Source organism: Abrus precatorius, unplaced genomic scaffold (assembly GCF_003935025.1).
Source record: "Abrus precatorius isolate BTA unplaced genomic scaffold, Abrus_2018 Scaffold10, whole genome shotgun sequence".
In the NCBI taxonomy this organism is placed as follows: Eukaryota; Viridiplantae; Streptophyta; class Magnoliopsida; order Fabales; family Fabaceae; genus Abrus; species Abrus precatorius.
Genome location: NW_020874292.1, coordinates 6,936,334 through 6,954,599, shown reverse-complemented (window position 1 = coordinate 6,954,599; position 18,266 = coordinate 6,936,334). Strand labels below are relative to the sequence as shown.

The 18,266-nt window shown below is 34.6% G+C and overlaps 4 protein-coding genes and 1 pseudogene across 9 annotated transcripts in view; 3 read left to right on the top strand and 2 right to left on the bottom strand.

Moving 5' to 3' along the window:
• The first annotated feature begins 297 nt into the window (after positions 1–297).
• LOC113866648 lies at positions 298–5,814 on the top strand. Its single transcript, XM_027501462.1, has 4 exons — positions 298–829; positions 1,618–1,676; positions 2,249–2,305; positions 2,381–5,814. Exons 1-4 carry the CDS (start codon positions 344–346, stop codon positions 2,499–2,501), a joined length of 723 nt encoding a protein of 240 aa, XP_027357263.1. The 5' UTR covers positions 298–343; the 3' UTR covers positions 2,502–5,814.
• On the top strand, positions 3,319–4,309 carry LOC113866641 (annotated as a pseudogene).
• On the bottom strand, positions 4,953–9,080 carry LOC113866629 (2-hydroxy-6-oxo-6-phenylhexa-2,4-dienoate hydrolase). 2 transcript variants are annotated; one of them, XM_027501453.1, is made up of 6 exons: positions 8,729–9,080; positions 7,773–8,253; positions 6,942–7,275; positions 6,440–6,538; positions 6,218–6,338; positions 4,953–5,686 (listed from the first exon to the last, which is right to left on the bottom strand). In XM_027501453.1, exons 1-6 carry the CDS (start codon positions 8,943–8,945, stop codon positions 5,469–5,471), a joined length of 1,470 nt encoding a protein of 489 aa, XP_027357254.1. In that variant the 5' UTR covers positions 8,946–9,080; the 3' UTR covers positions 4,953–5,468. The 2 variants fall into 2 exon arrangements, with proteins under 2 accessions (XP_027357254.1, XP_027357249.1); XM_027501448.1 differs by having other exon boundaries at positions 5,462–5,686; positions 7,773–8,295; positions 8,729–9,004.
• Positions 9,081–10,034: 954 nt separating this feature from the next.
• On the top strand, positions 10,035–14,225 carry LOC113848502 (quinone oxidoreductase-like protein 2 homolog). Of its 2 annotated transcripts, XR_003501827.1 has the most exons (7): positions 10,158–10,554; positions 10,639–10,747; positions 11,050–11,141; positions 11,291–11,549; positions 11,795–11,855; positions 12,816–12,959; positions 13,796–13,920. XR_003501827.1 is itself a non-coding variant. In XM_027478059.1 (6 exons), the coding sequence occupies exons 1-6, from the start codon at positions 10,211–10,213 to the stop codon at positions 13,886–13,888; spliced, it is 1,041 nt and encodes a 346-aa protein (XP_027333860.1). In that variant the 5' UTR covers positions 10,035–10,210; the 3' UTR covers positions 13,889–14,225. The 2 variants fall into 2 exon arrangements, 1 of the variants encoding a protein (XP_027333860.1); XM_027478059.1 differs by lacking the exon at positions 11,795–11,855 and having other exon boundaries at positions 10,035–10,554; positions 13,796–14,225.
• A 1,528-nt stretch (positions 14,226–15,753) lies between these two features.
• LOC113864793 (autophagy-related protein 18c-like) overlaps positions 15,754–18,266 on the bottom strand; it is a 44,903-nt gene continuing 42,390 nt past the window's right edge. For 3 of the 4 annotated variants that reach the window (XM_027498907.1, XM_027498926.1, XM_027498934.1), the window contains 3 exons: positions 17,764–18,022; positions 16,969–17,092; positions 15,775–16,062 (listed from right to left, as the gene is read on the bottom strand). In XM_027498907.1, the coding sequence (XP_027354708.1) occupies positions 15,969–16,062; positions 16,969–17,092; positions 17,764–18,022 (477 nt within the window). In that variant the 3' untranslated portion in view covers positions 15,775–15,968. Of the gene's footprint in view, positions 16,063–16,968; positions 17,093–17,763; positions 18,023–18,266 lie in introns of all 4 variants that reach the window. The other variant, XM_027498916.1, reaches the window with a different exon arrangement.

Below are 18,266 nucleotides of genomic sequence, written 5' to 3'. Positions count from 1 at the left end.
GTTTTAAGAATCAAATACAAGGGTTATAGCTTGCAATGGCCTATGCTAATAGATATTTAGCTTGTAATTTATTTAACTCGAAAAATTTACTTACCCACTGTGACTCAACCTGAATGGGCCGGGCTGCTGAGTTGATAGTTCTACATTTTTGGGCCCAAACGCATCCTACAACAAAAATAAATGTGATCTTTTTACCAGAAAAATAAAAAAGTGACATTAGATAGTGATTTGGACAAGAAATTAAACACTGGTGAGAATTGAGTTCCATTCCACCGGTGGCTGAAACGTGCCAATTTCAGTTTTATCCATTCAAAACTTTTGTGTGTTGCGCAAGCACAGAGAAATGGTGGCAACAATGGGAGTTGCATTACACAGTCACACACAGATACAGTTAGAGAAACGTGCGATAGAGGGGTTTGCTTCAAAATCGATGGAATTGAAATGGGTAAGGAGAAGAATAAGCAAAATCTCACAGCCTGAGAAGAGCCTTTTCCCAATTTTCATTTCCACCGACCCACGCCACGTCGATCCTCACCTTCTTCGAGACCTCTTCGCCGATTGCAATCACTCTTGCCACAGATTACCGCACCAACGCGAAGCCGTGGATATCCAAAAGCTTCGCATAGCTCTGTGTCACAGTGCCGTGCTTGTCTCCGTCTTCTGCAAACCTCACCATGTAAACGTTGTTGCTGATGCTAATTACTCTTCATCTTCAATCTTGCCTGTGCCGGATTTCCTCACGCCGGTTTCTCCTTCCGGCGATCAATTAGTGGGATTTGGTCGTGCAGTTTCCGATTATGGTCTTACTGCTTCTATCTACGATGTCATGGTAACCCTTGCCAACATTTTTCTCTTAAAAGTGGAAAATTCATCAATAGGAATGAAGGGTGTTTTTATGGTAAATTTCAACCCCTCCCCTCGTCAGGTTCGTCATTGGTTAAACATTAAAGGATATTGGTTAAAAAATTAATAAACAATATTTTTTTATTAATTATTATGTTTAAATGTATTAAAAATCTTAAAAGTAAGTCTTTTTTAAATAATATTTATTTATTAATTAATATTCTGAAAATAATTGTTAATATTTTTTAAAATTAATATTTTTATTAAAAATATAACAATGCACTATCTTATTATTTTTAATGCACTGTTAATATATTATTTAATAAAAAGTTAAGCCATTGGTTAGTAAAGCCTTTTAAATGCCTTGTTAAATAAATAACTTAATTAAATAGTTATGCAATACGTTAATTTTTTTTTATAGATAATATTAAAAATTATTAGAATAATAAACAATTTTTATAAACAATTTTTTAATGTGCATCTAATGACTTATGTTAAAAATAAAAAATAAAAAATATATTAAAAATTGTAGTATTTAATATTATTAATGCATTGAGTTTTATTACATTTAAAATGTTATTAATTTTAATAGCAAAATTTTTTTTTTAATAAAATTTAATAATTCACTGTAGATAGATTCTTATAATCATAAATTTTTACAAAGTCCACTGTGAAGTTTAGGAAACTGCATTGAGCGTTTTCCCGTTTTGATTTTGTCATGTCAGCGGTTCCTTGGTTAACGTGCATGGATCAACGTGCTTCAGTGTCTTGCAGGTTATTCCATCCCTGCGGAGACTGGGAATCGGTCAGATGATAGTTAAAAAAATTGTGAGGTATGCAGCAGACAACTTGTTGATGAGATTTAACTCTTAATCATCAAGTTATTGTCCTGTTCAAGTTTTTGCTTTCGAGTTTCGTTTTGATATCCGGAATCTATGCTTGATCACATAAATCTCCTCCTAGGTGTAGCATTGTGATATACTGAATATGCTGTAAAAATGAAAATAAAATCATTCTCCTTTTGTTTTTTTATATAGTATTTAAAAATAATATGTATCAAAGTATAAAATTTTAGAAAAAATTATGAAAATATGAAAACTCGAAATTTTTTGTGCATTGCAGAGATTCAGAGAGAGAATAATTAAAAAAATAAAGTTAAACTACCAAAAATCATCAAGAACTTGTAGGATGTTATTATTTTCAGCTAAAATTTTTCATATTCCTAATAGTTTTTTTTTTCTAAAACTCATATTTTGGGATGTGAAGTTATATATATAAAGAGTACTCTCCTTTTCCCCCATTTCTTGGCTCTAGAACTTGTAGTGGTACTTTCTATTTTTCTTTTTCATTAAAGATAAGACACCCAAGGCTCCAATTATCTAAATATGACTTATTCCTTTTGCAGAATGCTTACAAATAGAGACATCTATGATATAGCAGCCCTTTGCTCAGAGAATGAAAGGTTGTTCATTATCCTTATATAGTGCCTAATCTTATTTCTCTGTGGATAGCTAATGATGTTCTTTACTTTTGTCAGGTTATTTTTTAAGGCATGTGGATTCGGAGATGACATTTTGGGTTCTACTACCATGATGTACACGAGAACTGCTTCATTAACATCCCAGGAAGGTGAACAGAGCGTTACTCGTGCAGGCTGAAAGCTATTGTTGGTTCCACCTCTTCTTGAGGGACCCTACGAATCTTCAAAAACCATAGTGTAAAAGAGAGTCAAGCTGCATTATGTAATCAGCAAGCAAAACCATGGTTGTTGTCTGATCAACTATTGGAGGTTTGACTTTGCCATTGTTTATGTAATTCTTAGTAGATGTAAATTCAATTGATAGGGAAATGGGTAAATTGCAAGATCTTTTGCCCATTCTTTCAGTGCAAATGTGGATAATGTTGTGGCTTCTGGAAGCACATATTTTTGTACAGAGCACATCCTAGTAAACTGCCAATTTTTTTTTTCTGTCTAAAGATTCATGTCTACTCGTCAGTCCATTAACGATTTTTGTTTCATCAAATTAATCTCTTCAAAACATATCCTTACAAAGACTAAAGTGGCAATACAAAAGGATAAATTTGACTCTTGAGAGACTAATTTGATAACCAAAATCTTCAGAGAACTGTTGTAATGTGGAATACTGATTATATTATCATCAACAATATTCTATGGTCTAGTTTTCTTATGTGCTAAAGTTTTTACCTCCGCGTATGAAAATTAACCCACCTTTTTTTTTCCGGTCTAAAAAAATTAACCCACCCATGAGTGTAGCGGATTCCTATCTAGCCATGATGCACTCCACAAGGGGGCTAAAAAAAGTTGGCATAAGGGTGCCCCCAAACGATGTTTAGGTATAAGAATTTTCTGATATCAAAGTAAAGGATCCTTTTAAATACTGCAAAACACGTTTACTTCATTTCATCTATTTTCCTGCGCCACCCTTATCTAAAGAAGCTTACAGGAGACAACATCGCATTTTCCTTTGCTAAACTTTCTATGGGGATTATATGGGTGGAGGTTTGCTTGATATCTGCACATGGACTCCAGCATTCAACCTCACTTTGGAAACGTCAATGGTTTGCTGTTGGGTGGATTGATGTTGACACCAAATATTGCACCAAAGTTGTTGATTCTGGGAGTGCAAACCCAGTTTGGAGAACAAAGTTTGCCATTCCTGTTAATGACTCAGCGCCAGACATCCAAAAGTTGGCTCTGAACGTGGAAGTTTACAGCATAGACCCCATATTCTTCACGGAGAAGTTTCATGGCTCAGCAATTGTTGCTCTCAAAGAATTTCTTGTCAAGAAGGTAAAGAATTCTGAGGTGTCAAAACCAAGGCAAGAGGAAGTTGGAAGCTACAGATTACGAAAAAAGAAATCCAGCAAACCAAGAGGTTTCATTGATATTTCAATTCGTATTTCTGAGGAAAAGGAAGAGCCAAATTCCCACCCAGGTGTATGATTATTTCATAACCTATAGGCAAATTGCCTTTCAGCTTCACTGTTGCTGTTTTGTTATCTGCATTTTGTATCTTATTTTCTCTTATTCCAATATGATTTATAATGGGTTGGTTAATTTGATATGAAGTTTACCTCTAGCTTTTTTGGAAAATTCTAATCTTGAACCTGGGCTTTGAATTTGTTTTGTAGGTAGCAAGGAAGGAACAGTGATCTTAGATGATTGCTACAGTAGCCAATCGACAACACAGGGAGGGTTAAGGCATGCCTACCCGGAGAAGCCTCAAGCTTCAATCCATCAGCCAGAAAATCATGGACTAGCAAACTTCCCAGACTCCCATTCAACGCCCTTCACTTCCACCAACTATTCTGACCAATATGTGGGTGAACCAAGCTACTATGAGGCTACTGGATCAAGCTATCTACTGCCTAGAACTAGAACACCTCGACCCCCATCCCCACCCTCAAATGTTGGTTATATTCCCACTTTTCTTCCAAGAAATGATGGCTTCCCTCCAAGCTACACAGACATGCCCTCATACATTGGAGCCCCCAGTCAGAGTATACCTCCAGGTTTTGCAATGGGAATAGGGGCTGAGGCATTGGCAGCTGGTGCTGTGATATTTGGTGATGACTTCATGTCAGGATTTGATGTTCCTTCAGACCTAGGAGATGCTCCTCTTAACATAGGAATCGATCCTCCTTTCTGAACATGCATTAATCAGCTTAAGTAATCATATTTGGATGGATAAAGCCTACACTAAGAGATTATTTGAGAACCGGTTATACACTAAGATTATTTGAGGTTTTGGAGGAGAGTGGCAAGGAGGGAAAACTTTGTATTTTAAATAAATATATTTTAATTTAATAATGTTTTAAATTAGTGTTATAAAACATTATAACCATGTATTTATTCTCATAAAAAAATATATAATTTTGTTAAATTTAAAAAAAAAAAAAAACTTCCTTTCCTATTTTCTCCAAAAACTCCCTTGTGAACAACCCCTAAAGGAAGTATTAGTTTTGCTGATGGGTCTGAAAGATCAAGTCATTTATTATTTTTCTTTGTAACTGGCAATATTTTCTCTCAGTAAGAACTTATCTTTCAATAGCTTCATGCTAATATCTTTTACAAGGGTAGTTAATATCAAAATCATGGATCATGAACTGTTCAAGATCCAGTCTATTAATATTTTTATTGTATAATAATTTTAAAAAACTGCAATTAAATAAATTGAATGCCTGGTTCATGTACTGCACTCCCTGCAGTTTATCCACATCCCAAAATCAAATACATTATTTAAGAACACTTGTTAAATGAAGTCTTTGTTGCATCCAAGAGACATCTCTGCCAGGCTAAATGGCCAATGGTATAAGTGGATTTACAAATCTTTGAAGCAGGTAACCTATAAAGAGGATTTCATCTTGTACTATGGCAGGCTAGCAGCAATATAATATAACATAGAATTATAGGTTATTGCTTACAGCATTTTTCCAACTGCTAGACAGAGTCAGAGATCATCCTGCTTGATGAATTTAATGAGTATGCATCGATTCACCTTCAATGAATCTTTATCCATCCGATAAAACTGCAAAGAGGGTCTGCCTATATAATATGTATCTTCTTCTATGAAATAAAACAGGAAACTGTAGTGGTAAAAATTTCAGATTACAGCAGATTGTGCATATTGTTCGTTCGAATCACCCACTAATCTCCTTAGGAAGTTTTCAACAATTGAAATAAACTCCTCCACTTTTTCTTCATGGGGCAGATGGCCACATTGCTTAATTACTTCAAAAGATGCTGCTGGTATGACTCGTGAAAGTCTCTCAGCATTCCATGAAGGGACCAGTCGATCAGTGTCACCAGTTATAATCAGAACTGCTTCAGTCAAAACAATTATGCTCAATATTCAATTCAAATCTATCAAGAAGGTTTTAGCGGAAAGAGATACATGATACAACATGAATCCAGGAACAAGAATCAACCAAAAACAATGCATGGACATGCACCAGTAATTACATAACAAATCAATAAATAAAAATTGCGTTAATTGATTTGCCAAGTTTGTAGAAAATCTTTAAGTGACATCGATTCTGGCACTTAGCATCTATATTCTGTAAATTAAACATCCCAATGATCCATATTTAATTTTAACACAAAAATATCCAGTGAATTCACTGATTAGAGTATAAATAAGACATGAGCCTCATTCCATCTTGGTTAATATCAAGTCAAAGCATAAACCAGTTAACCTATTCATTGCCACCAAAAACTGACATTTTGAAATCATTCTAAGATGGTTTCCATCTCTCCCACAGCCTATCAATATTCTTCCTGATCAGTTATTCAAAGGTCGAGGGAAAAAAGAAAGGCAAATAAAAGTGGACATATATAGGAGTACTGACACACCAGGACATGATATTTTATGAAGTCTATCAGAAAGTGATGTCTTTGTTTTAGATTCCTCATCCAGAAGCATTGCTGCAGTGTATTCTACAAGTGCCCTATCCCAATCCTTAGTCCTCAATGGCTGCATTTAGTGATAACAACCAGGTGAGCACTAACTATTTGAGTAGGATGGAAAATAGAAAAAATAAATAAAAAAAAAATAGAAAATCACAGTGAGATTACCTTTGTATATCCGCTAAGAACGTGCTCAGATACCTGTTTTGGGTCATACCATGAATTTCGAACAGCAGCAGTACCAAACTTATCAATTGCCATTCTTACCTGAGATTCATGAGAAAAAGGGGCCATCAGTCCAGGGGTCATGACACATGACAAATTATTGATAGTGGCCGTTTGAGAAGTACAGTCTAACAAACTAAACTCAGAAGCCAAACTAATGCAAGACTAATCCAACCAGACACAATCTAACCAAATTTTCCTTATGTAGCTTAAAATATGTACATCAATTTTACATTTCAAGCTGTGAATTACTAAAACTGGCTAAAAGGAAATAATATATGGAATACAAACTTGTTGGAAAGGTTTTCATTAGTTCAATCTAGTAGCTGTTGAACCAACAATTTCTCATTCTATTAGATTAGTATATTTCCAATAATGATTAAAATGACAAGGTTAACATGACTCAAATGAGATTGGTATTGCATTACCAAAACAAGTTTATTACCAGCATTATAGCAAGGGAAGAACGCAGGATAGCTGATAACAATTTCCTATACAAGAAGTTGAACATATTTGTCATTTGCTTCATCATCTGTGTTATTGCCTCTGCAATGTACTTGGTAATCTTGGACAACATCTTGTAAAGCCCAAAAATTGGATTTTTTCTGATAGAACTGTTGTCATCTTTAATTTGGTTATCATGTCTTGATTTATTTTCTTTAACAGTTCTGGGTGTAGTAAGTGGGGCAAATATTGCTGGGGCAACTAGGATCAGAGCAGCAACACGTTCAGGAGCTTCAAAATATGTATTAACTGCAACAAGTGAACCAGCTGAGTGCCTGGAATGTCATTTTGGAGACATCTCAGCCTCTAAAAAAGGGACTATGGTGCAGAGGCATATGAGAATATATTTCTTTATGTTATTATTATTTGATTGCCAGTTATACAGCACTGAAATCTGGCTTCAATGGAGAAAATGTTAATATGAAAAAAAAATGAGAAAAAAGGTCACTAGAAATATATGTATATGTTTTTGGACTACAGGGGGCATTCATGTTACTAATGTCTGATCTTGTAATATCATGATGACTGTCTACTAATTCAGAATGGTGAAAAAGAAAGGCTAATCTATTTAACATTCTTGATTTGAAAAATGACAATCATATTAATGCAGCAACACATAAATATATGACAATCAAACAAAAACAACTTATAATCGCCTATGCAACTGTTGATCTTATAACTATGAGGAGCTCCACTTTGGTTGAAGAAAATCATTTGATACCTCAGAAAAATAAAGCCACTTAGCAAAACAGAAGACAGAATATTCACATACCCCACTAGAATTGCCTTCTCAGCATTTAATAAATCAATGAAGTGCAAGGTAGCAAGGACTGAAAATGTCATTGAGTACGCATTTAGAGGTTTTGCATCTCCTGCTTCTGAAGAAAGAGGCTTCGATAAATTTACTCTTGATGTCAATCCAAAGGCTGGTCTATCAAAAGCAAGAACTTTTGAGCCAATAACCACTGCCAAAGGCTTCATAACTTGTTTCCATGAGAAAACTGAGGCTCCAAAACCATGTAACAGAATCATAGGAAACCCTAGCTTCTTGATTTGATGAGAACCAATCTGATTCTGCACCACGCTCTGCGCTTGGGATTCAGCATCACATATCTTGTGGTGTATATGCACTCCTTTGAACTCACAAAAACAACTGTCAAGATCAGCTAAAACCTTTGGATCCACTAATTCATCCTGATCAATGCCAGCTATCTCCTTCTTTTTCTTTTTCGCTCCTACATCCAACAACTGCTCTGGAGAAATGGGGTTCAACATAAAACACTCGTGTAAGTAACCTAGCAACAACGACCTTCCCATAATAAAAAAAAGGGGGTCTTGCTAACGATTGTTTGACACTATTAAGAAATTTAATTACATTTTGATGCACTGGAAATCATGGGGAAGTACATTTATAACATTTTTCAACAAAAAATTTCTACTTTTTAAGACGCTTATTAGCATTTGCCAGAAAAAATACCAATGAAAAGCTTTCATTTTTTGGTTTCATTTCTTTTCTCCTAGTGGCTAGTTTGTTCAGGGAACCAACATTAAAGTACAGAAAATGAGAGGACTTATGTGGGCTTGATACTTGATTTCTCCTACACTTCACTGATTTTTTTCCATTAAAAAAAGGCAAAACAAATTCATGAAACTACAAAAAAACATTAAATTACATTAAAGAAGAGATGATGAAGTATTTCAGTAAATGAAAATAGAAGAGAAATATACCTGAATATTCAGCACCAGAACCGCTAACTGATGGAGCTGAAGAAGCAAAAGCAACGAAGCTATTCTTACGAGGGTACGAAGCAAATATTAGAGGAGAAGGGTGCTTGTGTATATATGAGAGTGTAGAGGTAATGCAACGATGGGATAAAAAAGGAGTGGGAGAAGGGGTAAGGAACCCCAATTCCCCAGAAAACACGCCCAATTTCATTCTCATCATCAAGTCGCTTCAACTTTCGTGTCACTTTCTCTTCCAACTCGTTCCAGATTAAGCTTAATGCTTCATCTAAACAGATAGAATCCGTACCACTACCAGCAACTAATAACCAGAAAACAATAGTGCCCGCAATCATCCCATTCAGTCAAATTAATTTTTAACTATTAAATACAATTAAGACCCCCCCCCCCCTCTTTTTTTCTATGTAATATTATATAAAATATGAAATTGTAATGTGCACAACATAAAAGGGTCATAAAATATATAAACAGTCTCATGCTAAATATATACACTTCGAACGAACCCTCTAAATTTGAAGAGATTTCACACTTTAACTTGAAGATAAAAAAATGTTATATATATATATATATATATATATATAATTTTTTTAATTAAAGAATAAATTGTTATATTTTAAATTAAATTAACAAGAATATTGATAAAGAATAAAATAATTATAACAAAAAAATATAATTCACACATCATTATTGATAATTTTTAATTTAAAATATACACATGGTGAATTATAAAGTAAAATAGCTCATCTATTGTTTATTTTTTAGATAGTAACTTTTTATTTATAAATATTAATATTTTATTTTATTTTTATTATAAATTTTATATTATATTAACCTGAGGTTTAGGTTAGTTTTTTTTAGTTGTAAAAATTATGAAAATATAACTTTTATTTAAAAAATTATAAATTTTATGATATTTTCAAATTTGATGGATTTCATTACCCATATGTTTTTATTTTTAAAATTATATAATAAGCTAGGGTTAAGTTCATGAAATTAATGAAGTTGAAACTTGTGATCATTTAATTTAAAAAAAATTAAAATTAAAATTAAAATTAAAATCCTATCCTAAAAACATCCTTCATAAGGTTGTGATAGAATAAGAATTTGACTCTGACAATGGTCATGGATGTATAAGGTTAGAGGGCAGGTCCTGAAACATCTTAGAATAGAAGTATCAACTACCTCCACCTCTGATTTGATAATGTGATCGATGTTGTTACCATCATCTACGTTTCTGTTATTATTGAGTCTTATTCTAAGCAAATATATTTAGACATGTAACGAATAATTTATATATTTTGGATTTAGAAACTAAAAACTAAAAAGTATTAAAGTGCACATTGACCTGTGAATTGGTTACAGTTTTTAATACGGTGAACACAAGGAAAGAGTAGAATCGAAGGGCAAGGGAGGGGAACACAACCCTGGGAAATCAACAGACGTGAAATCAAACAACAACGTTCGGAAATGGAAGCACTGTTGTGCACAAAATTGGGTGACCCAACGGTGGGTTTGGAAGAAAATTCGAGCCCAATAGTTGTGTCAAAGAATCACCCAATCCCTCAACTCAATTCTCCCACTTCCGTAAGAGTCAGAATCAAAGCCACAAGCTTGAACTTCGCCAACTACTTGCAGATGCTCGGAAAGTACCAAGAGAAATCCCCTCTCCCATTCATCCCTGGCTCCGATTTTTCTGGCTTCGTCGAAGCTGTTGGCCCAAAAGTTTCCAACTTTCGTGTCGGAGACCCTGTTTGCTCCTTCGCCAGTCTCGGCACTTTCGCGGAGTTCGTTGTCGTTGACGAGTCCCAATTGTGAGATTCTTCTTCTCCAGCGTTTTAGTGTTGTTACATTTTATTAATTCTCAATGCTCGCGTGTTTAAGTTTGAATTTTTAAGGTTTCGAGTGCCAAAAGGTTGTGATCTTGTTGCTGCTGGAGCACTTGCTGTGGCGTTTGGTACTTCTCATGTTGCACTCCTCCATAGGGCTAAATTGACATCTGGCCAGGTATCTATCCTTTGCTTCCCTTGTTGTTAGGTATGGCCCTGTTTGAAAGACCTAATGAACGGCTTATAGAAATAGTTTAGCTCTTTTCAGCTTATACTATTAAGTTTCATGGTTAAATTTATGGCATAAGCCATAATTTAAGAAAAAAAAACTTATTGAATAAGTACTTAATTAAGTTGTGTACCCAAATGCCCCTATGTGCGAGTACTTACTCATATATATATATATATGATGATAATAATGTATGTTGTTCTGTCTCTTTGTGCGGTTAACTTAACTGGGTTGTGGTTATGGGGTTGTAGGTGTTGTTGGTTTTGGGGGCAGCTGGTGGTGTGGGCCTTGCAGCTGTGCAGATTGGAAAAGCATGTGGTGCCATTGTCATTGCTGTGGCTAGGTAGTGAGTTGTTTTTCACATTTTCATGTTTGGGTTGCATGTGACATAATGCCATGATTGCATTCTAATGATTATTCCTATCTACCTGGTGAGTATCCCTTGGAGTTAAGTTTCAGTCTTTCTTGTTTTGCATGATCTGGTGGTGTTAGGGGAGCTGAGAAGGTGAAGCTCTTGAAATCGCTTGGTGTTGATCATGTGGTGGACTTGAGTGATGGAAATTTTATGCAGAGTGTCAAGGAGTTCCTTCAGGCCAGAAGGCTTAAGGGGATTGATGTCCTCTATGACCCAGTTGGAGGCAAGCTTGCTAAAGAATCTTTGCGGCTTCTGAAATGGGGAGCTAACATTCTAATAATTGGGTTCGCAAGTGGAGAAATTCCTGTCATCCCTGCTAACATTGCTCTTGTTAAGGTACAGCAGGAATGGAGCTTCAGGCTTAAATTATTTTATGCTTGTTGCTTGATCTAGTCATGCTTTTTTCACATGGACATTGAATTTAAGATCACATTGTGCGACAAATAATTTGAAATTAATTGGGAAGGGATTTGGAGGGAAGCACAACTGAGTACCTGAAAATTGACCATTGCATTGATTTAATCTCTTCTTTCTACTCTTTGCTATCACTTAATCTAACAAATGTTGCATCTGTTGTTTAGCAAACCCCAAGAACTCCCAACTTGGCTTCTCAAAGTAGTGTCCTCAATTACATGTGCCCAGGTCATTCCATAAATACAATTTGTGCATTACTCATTATACTTCTTCCTTGTGAAGCATTGTTAAATTGCTGGCTAAGGCTTTTAATTAGCCTTCATATATTTTCACCAGTAACCTGAATATTCATCATCATGTAGACACAAATCTAAGTTGGCCTGGGCATCCTGAATGACTGTGCATAATTGTATATATCAGTTATTTGCATGTATTGATGAAAATGCTTAATCTGGCTTTCTATGAAACATAGTATTGGGCATTAAGTAACATGTATTATTGCAACATGATAAATTGTTCTTTCATTTTCTTTTCCTTTAGACAAATGAAACTGAAAATAATCATTCTAAAACAATTGTTACTTTATGCTATGCATTAAGAGCAGCAAAAATCCTGGAGCCAAACAAAAAGCCAGGAAGATGCAGTATCTTTCTATTTTATCCCAAAACGACTGGTCTAAGTCTTGTTCCTGGGTTGTGAATTATGACATTTACCTGCAAACTTCACTTTAAGATTACATTGGAATTAGGGTGAATTTAAGAAAAGGATGATTCTTTTAGGTAATGGGAAAAGATGATTTAGGGCTCTAAGATTGGGGGAATTCTGTTTGGCTTGCTTATTGGTCTTATTAATGAAGAGAGTCTGAAAAAGTCAGACGATGATAGGAAGAAGACCAAGGCACCTAAGATATATATCTCATTACTCGACAGATAGGGTTCTCTAAATATTCCTTATTCAGTTTCTATTTGATAACTTAGCACATCACTTATGTGGGAGCCAACTTGAGGCCCAAACTAAATAACCAGCCACTGATAAATATGATAAAATCCCATATAAATAAAAGAACATACCATAGCTCCATTCATATGACTTTTGATTTCTTTGTTTTTGCTGCCTGCGATATATACTCTCATTAATTCAGTATGATTTCTGGGTTATGATTGCTTTTGTTTAAAATCATTGTTCCAGAATTGGACAGTGCATGGCCTCTATTGGGGTAGCTACAAAATACACTGCCCAGATGTTCTCGAAGATTCTATAAAGGAACTGTTGTCTTGGTTGGCAAGGGGCTTGATTTCCATCCATATTTCTCATTCTTACCGTCTGTCAGAGGTCAGGAATTTATTTATCAAAACTGTTCTACTAATTTGTGTTTCTTTCTCTTTTCTCTGATTCTATACGCATTTCAAGACTTAACCATTTGTTTTAACTTTTAAAGAGATTTCACTGCTGCTTTTACCCTTAGAAGGTTTTTTTTCTTTTTTTTGTGGGCATAGTTCACTATTCATTACATCAAAATCAGTATGTTTACTGACTATATTCAGGTTCAATATTTACTTCAGTTTAACTGGCGGTGGCACTGGTTGCCATCTGTCCATCCCTACTGCAGTTTGAGTACTGATTTAATGCCTTCTCTTTAAGACTGATGTCGTTGTGTTGCCCATGGGAGTGTTACGTGACTCATGATATGGAATTGGGGTGTCATGAGATTTTCCTAGGTTATACTAAGATATCATTACAAATGTAGAATAACTATTGAAAACGGACTTGATCACGTTTAGTTTGAGATTAAATGTTTAGATAAAAAATATTGAGGTAGGCCGAGTCAAGACAGGAGGTGAAATAAAGAATCTATTTGATTTCTTCCTCATAACATAGGGATTAAGGAAATATGAAAAAAAATTGTAGTTGCATACTTTTGCTTTGTTACCATCAGGAAAACATTGAGACCACGGTGAATGATCTCAGCATTTCTACTTACTACTCTTTTTTCTCCTTCATCTGATGATGTATGTGTGTGTGTGTGTGTGTTTGTGTATAAAATTGATTTTGGCAATTATTTACGTTTAGAAATCTTGTACCACTTGCCTCTTCATCCACATATGTGCTTTATAGATTTTCAGTGGGGCCTAGTACTAGGTTGTTGAAACAATTTCTTATCCTTGCAGGCCAACCTCGCCTTTGCTGCCATCAGAGATAGGAAAGTTATTGGAAAGGTGATGATTGTTTTTGACGAGAAATTTACAAGATCTAAGCTGTGACCCTGCCAAAATTATGCTTTGATTGAAATTGTGTAGCGACTAAGAGAAGTTAGTACATGGCAAAACAAAAATACAAGGAGCAATAATTGCCAAAATTATGTACAAAAAACATTACCCTTGAAGTCTCCACAACGTTATGTAAAATCTTTACTTTATTGGGAAGATTTTTTTTTTCACAAAATTTAGTACCGCTTACGTGAACATTTTTATACAATGCCCCAAACTCAAAGCTGTCTACTCTATTGCTACGGAGCGAGGTTAATTTTTACATTCTTCTATGATAAGAAACTTTAGGTGCCAACAGTTCTCTGATTCATTAAATTTTCTGTTTTTCTCTCAACCATTGACGCTTTATAACTGTTTTGGACGTGTCATAAAAATTGTGTAGTAATCGTTTCCTGTGCTCAGCCTGTGCTTCTGATTGATTATCTTGTTTAGGCCAATAGCGTTCACTTCAATTTATATGTTTTAAAAAAAAAAACTTTAAACATTACTCATTCATTCCTGAAGTTTCGTATTTGTAGGACAAAAGTCACATTTTATTACCGCCAAGCCTCGTCTAAGATTGAAGAACAAGAATTCAAATATAAACACACATGGCTAAAGTGATACATATGACAACAACCTTAATTAGGTTATAATAAAAAAGACACGTACCGTGGATGCTGTGTTTGGAATATTTGTATAAGAAGCTGATAGGATAAACTAATATTATCAGATAATATGGTACCAATGTCCTAAGATTTATTTATTCTAACAGTGAACACTGAACATATATTGGAAGTCCAAGGTTGGATCCTTGGTAGAATGACTGTTTGTTATAAGCTTTAACTTCCGGGCAAGTAGGATGACTTTTTCTTCTAATTGTCCTTTTTAGTTAGAGGTGTCATAGTTGTATTATATATTTAACAATTATATTATATTTTACGTTTAAAGTTTTTGTTCGAATGGGCAAAAATTTATAGAAAAATATTATGCACCTTAGAAAGATGTGATACTCAAGTGTCAAGTAAAAATAATGAGCACAGCCCACTTAAAATATGGTACATTGCAATCTAGTATGTAGTTTACATAAAAAATGTGCAACATATTAGACCATGCATGTGTATCATTCTAGTGTTTTATGTCTATTATTTTTACTCAACACTTCTTTAATATCATCGAATGCACTGGTTTTAGTAATTACTTTTAAAATAATATTATTTTAATAAATAATTTTTAAAGATGCATTGTTATTATAAAAAAGACCACCAATTTCACTTGTTGCAAATGGTCACCAATTCATGTGACAATTGCATAAATGGAGAGTGGTTAACCTAAAATTCTACCATTAGAAGAAACGATTCATTAAATCCCATAAAGTTAAGGGAAAAAAGGTGACATAGTGAGAACTATAAAAAAATTATAAATAATAAAGGTAACACCAATGAGTTATATCATTGGAAATGCTCTTAAAAAGCGTGAAAATGGGGTCTCTAGTTTCACGGATTCTGTTGATTCTTCATCTACAACTCTGTTTCAGAAAACAAATGGCAGGTTTTTTTTTCCCCCCACCCTGGAAGAAGGCCTCTCTACAAGGTTAGTGGTTTTTTATTCCATTGACAAAGATTAGCCATGACTTTTTCATGTTACTTCGTACTTACCCTGTGTTCAAAATGCACAATAATTTATAAGTCTATCAGTTTCTTTATATTATCAGATCTCATCCAAGTAGCTTATACTATTTAGGTGCCCCAAACGCAACCTGAGCTGATACATATATATGTATAAGCCAAGTGACCCATGTATCATGACAGAATACTTCAGCAAAATTTCCCATGCAACGGTGTTAGTACGTAGTAAGAGATGTTAGTGATTTATTTGTGATTAAGCTGTTGCTATCAGCATTCCTAAATTCAATTTCATTTCCTTTTTCCCCAAAATATACAAGATATACAACATGTACTATCTCAAGATCCTCCAGTACGGGGGAATCATATTTACACATGATAATAACAGTTTATGACCTGGTGCTGGACACATTTACATGGCTTGAGAATAGCTTACTGCTTGGCAAACATGTTGAGCAACTTGAAATAGTTTATATTGGTCTATTTTCAAATTTTAGGAAACGAACATACTCCTGCTGCACCATCTCTCCCCCTTGTACTGGATCAAAGCTACATCTGTAGAAACTGATATCACATGGAAAAAAAGAAAGTACGGTTTGTGAGCTAGGTTGACAAGAATGGTGAGAACTAATTTCCTTAAGCGATCTTGAAGAGGCTAAAAGGAAGTAATAGAGAAGGGACATGCACTAAATAGTGTTATAAATTTAATTATCTCCTTTTGCAGCTAATGAACTCATCACATACAATCGCAATCAACTTCAAAACAAGAGGGGAGTGTAGGAAAATAAACAATACAGAAACAATGATTGTATAGAAGAAGCTACTTAAACTTTCTCTGTATTTGAGTACATTATATATGTGTGTACGGGTGAGAATCCACCAACTCCATAAAATAGTTTTTTGTATAATTTCATAGAATTTTAAAATCAAGTGGAACTTCATTAGTCTAATTTATTTAAACAAAAACTAAAGGGAAACCAAGTGCTTGAAATTCACACCTAGCTCAATCTGGGGAGAGAGACTATTTTTGTATGCAACATGATCCCTATAAGCAGAGACACTATTTTCAAGATTTGAACCTGTCATGAGGCAACAACTTTACCATTGTGTCAAGGCTTGCCCTCATGTTATCAAACAATATACTTTCAGAATATAAGTAAATGTCAACTATTAGATTAAAACTCACGAACGTCTTCTTTATCCTAATTTAATTTTAATATGCATGAACACCACTTCATAAATTTGCACTCTGCAAAAGTTTATTCAATGATATAAGTTACCGTGATCACCACTATAGACGCTCTAAATTAGCCATTAATCTCAACAGCGTGCATCACTAAGATATTGTGTTTACCTCAACTTTTTTAGAAAATTTTGAAGATCAACAATTCCATTTAAGAATAGAGATGAGTGGAACACACACAACCGATGAGCTGATGATAATAGTAGGATGATGATAGATACACATACCTCCCATCCATGCCAACAATTATGACGGTGTTCTGAGATCCAAATGCCACAATGAAATGAGTATTTTCAGGCAAGTGGAACTGTGCGAATGACCATTCTGAGCTAAAATATTTTGGTAAGACTCCTACAATTTGGTCAAGGAAAAATGGTGAGCACAAAAATAAATGTACCAGGAATATTGTTCAATTTCCCATCTTAAAAATAAACTTCAGAATCATGAGTAGATTTAGAGAACAGAAACCTCATATCCTTAAAAGATAAGGGTTCTGTAAGAGAAGATGATGTTCATACAGCAATGCTTTGCAAGGGTTTGATTCTGATAAGGGTAATGCTATGTCAACAACTCTTACATTAAGACACACACACTAACATACAGAGACATTGATTCAGATTTGTGTAGAAAAGTACTGACATAATCCCATGCAAATCCAAAGGTAAATCTAATGGACCTGAAGAAACTGATTTTTTGTGTCTCATAAAGGAACTAATGATTAGAACAGGGCCACATGCACACACAACCTCATCCTATGGACTGAGGAGGGTGACGATCTTTTATCATGAATGCGTCATCACATTTTATACCCACCACTTGTATAGTTGTATAAAAACAGCACAGTTCAGATAGCTGACTTGATGTGGATTAAATGATTCCATCTAATTTTTCATCCACATAAAGGCCTACAAATTATCATTTTAAAAAATCATACACACTGTAGCTCCCTGGATTCAAATGGGTGAACTAGATAAAATGATTGAATCTCCAAATTCTCCAAGTGCTGACAAAATCTATTTTACCTCTCATGAAAGATAATGATGAATTGGGGTTGGCACCAGTATTTGGGGAAATCAACGGATCCAGAGAAGTTGAAGAATTCTGATGAAACAGTGCTGGTCCTTGGGTAGCATTTGGCTGAGTCAAACTATCCTCCCCAGACACCCTCACTCTCAAGCTGAATACATGAACAGTGCCTTTGTCACTTGATGCTGCCAACCACTGGACATTTGGAGACAGAGCTAAACTGTTGATTTCAGCTCTATCCACCCCTCTTCTTACCTACAAGAAAGAGATAACGGATGATAGAAAATGAAAATAAAGGAGGAAATTTGGTAGAGAAGATCAAAGCAATGTCTACTAAAAAATTTATAATTTCAGAATTTTTGTGGCCAGCCAAGACTATTAACATGTAAACGTTTCCTTTTATAAGAAATGTGAAAAAGTGTAACTACAAAACATGCTAAAATGTGAGGAGACATCCAAAAGTTGCAAAGGAGTTCAGTATATCCTATAAAGATTTAGA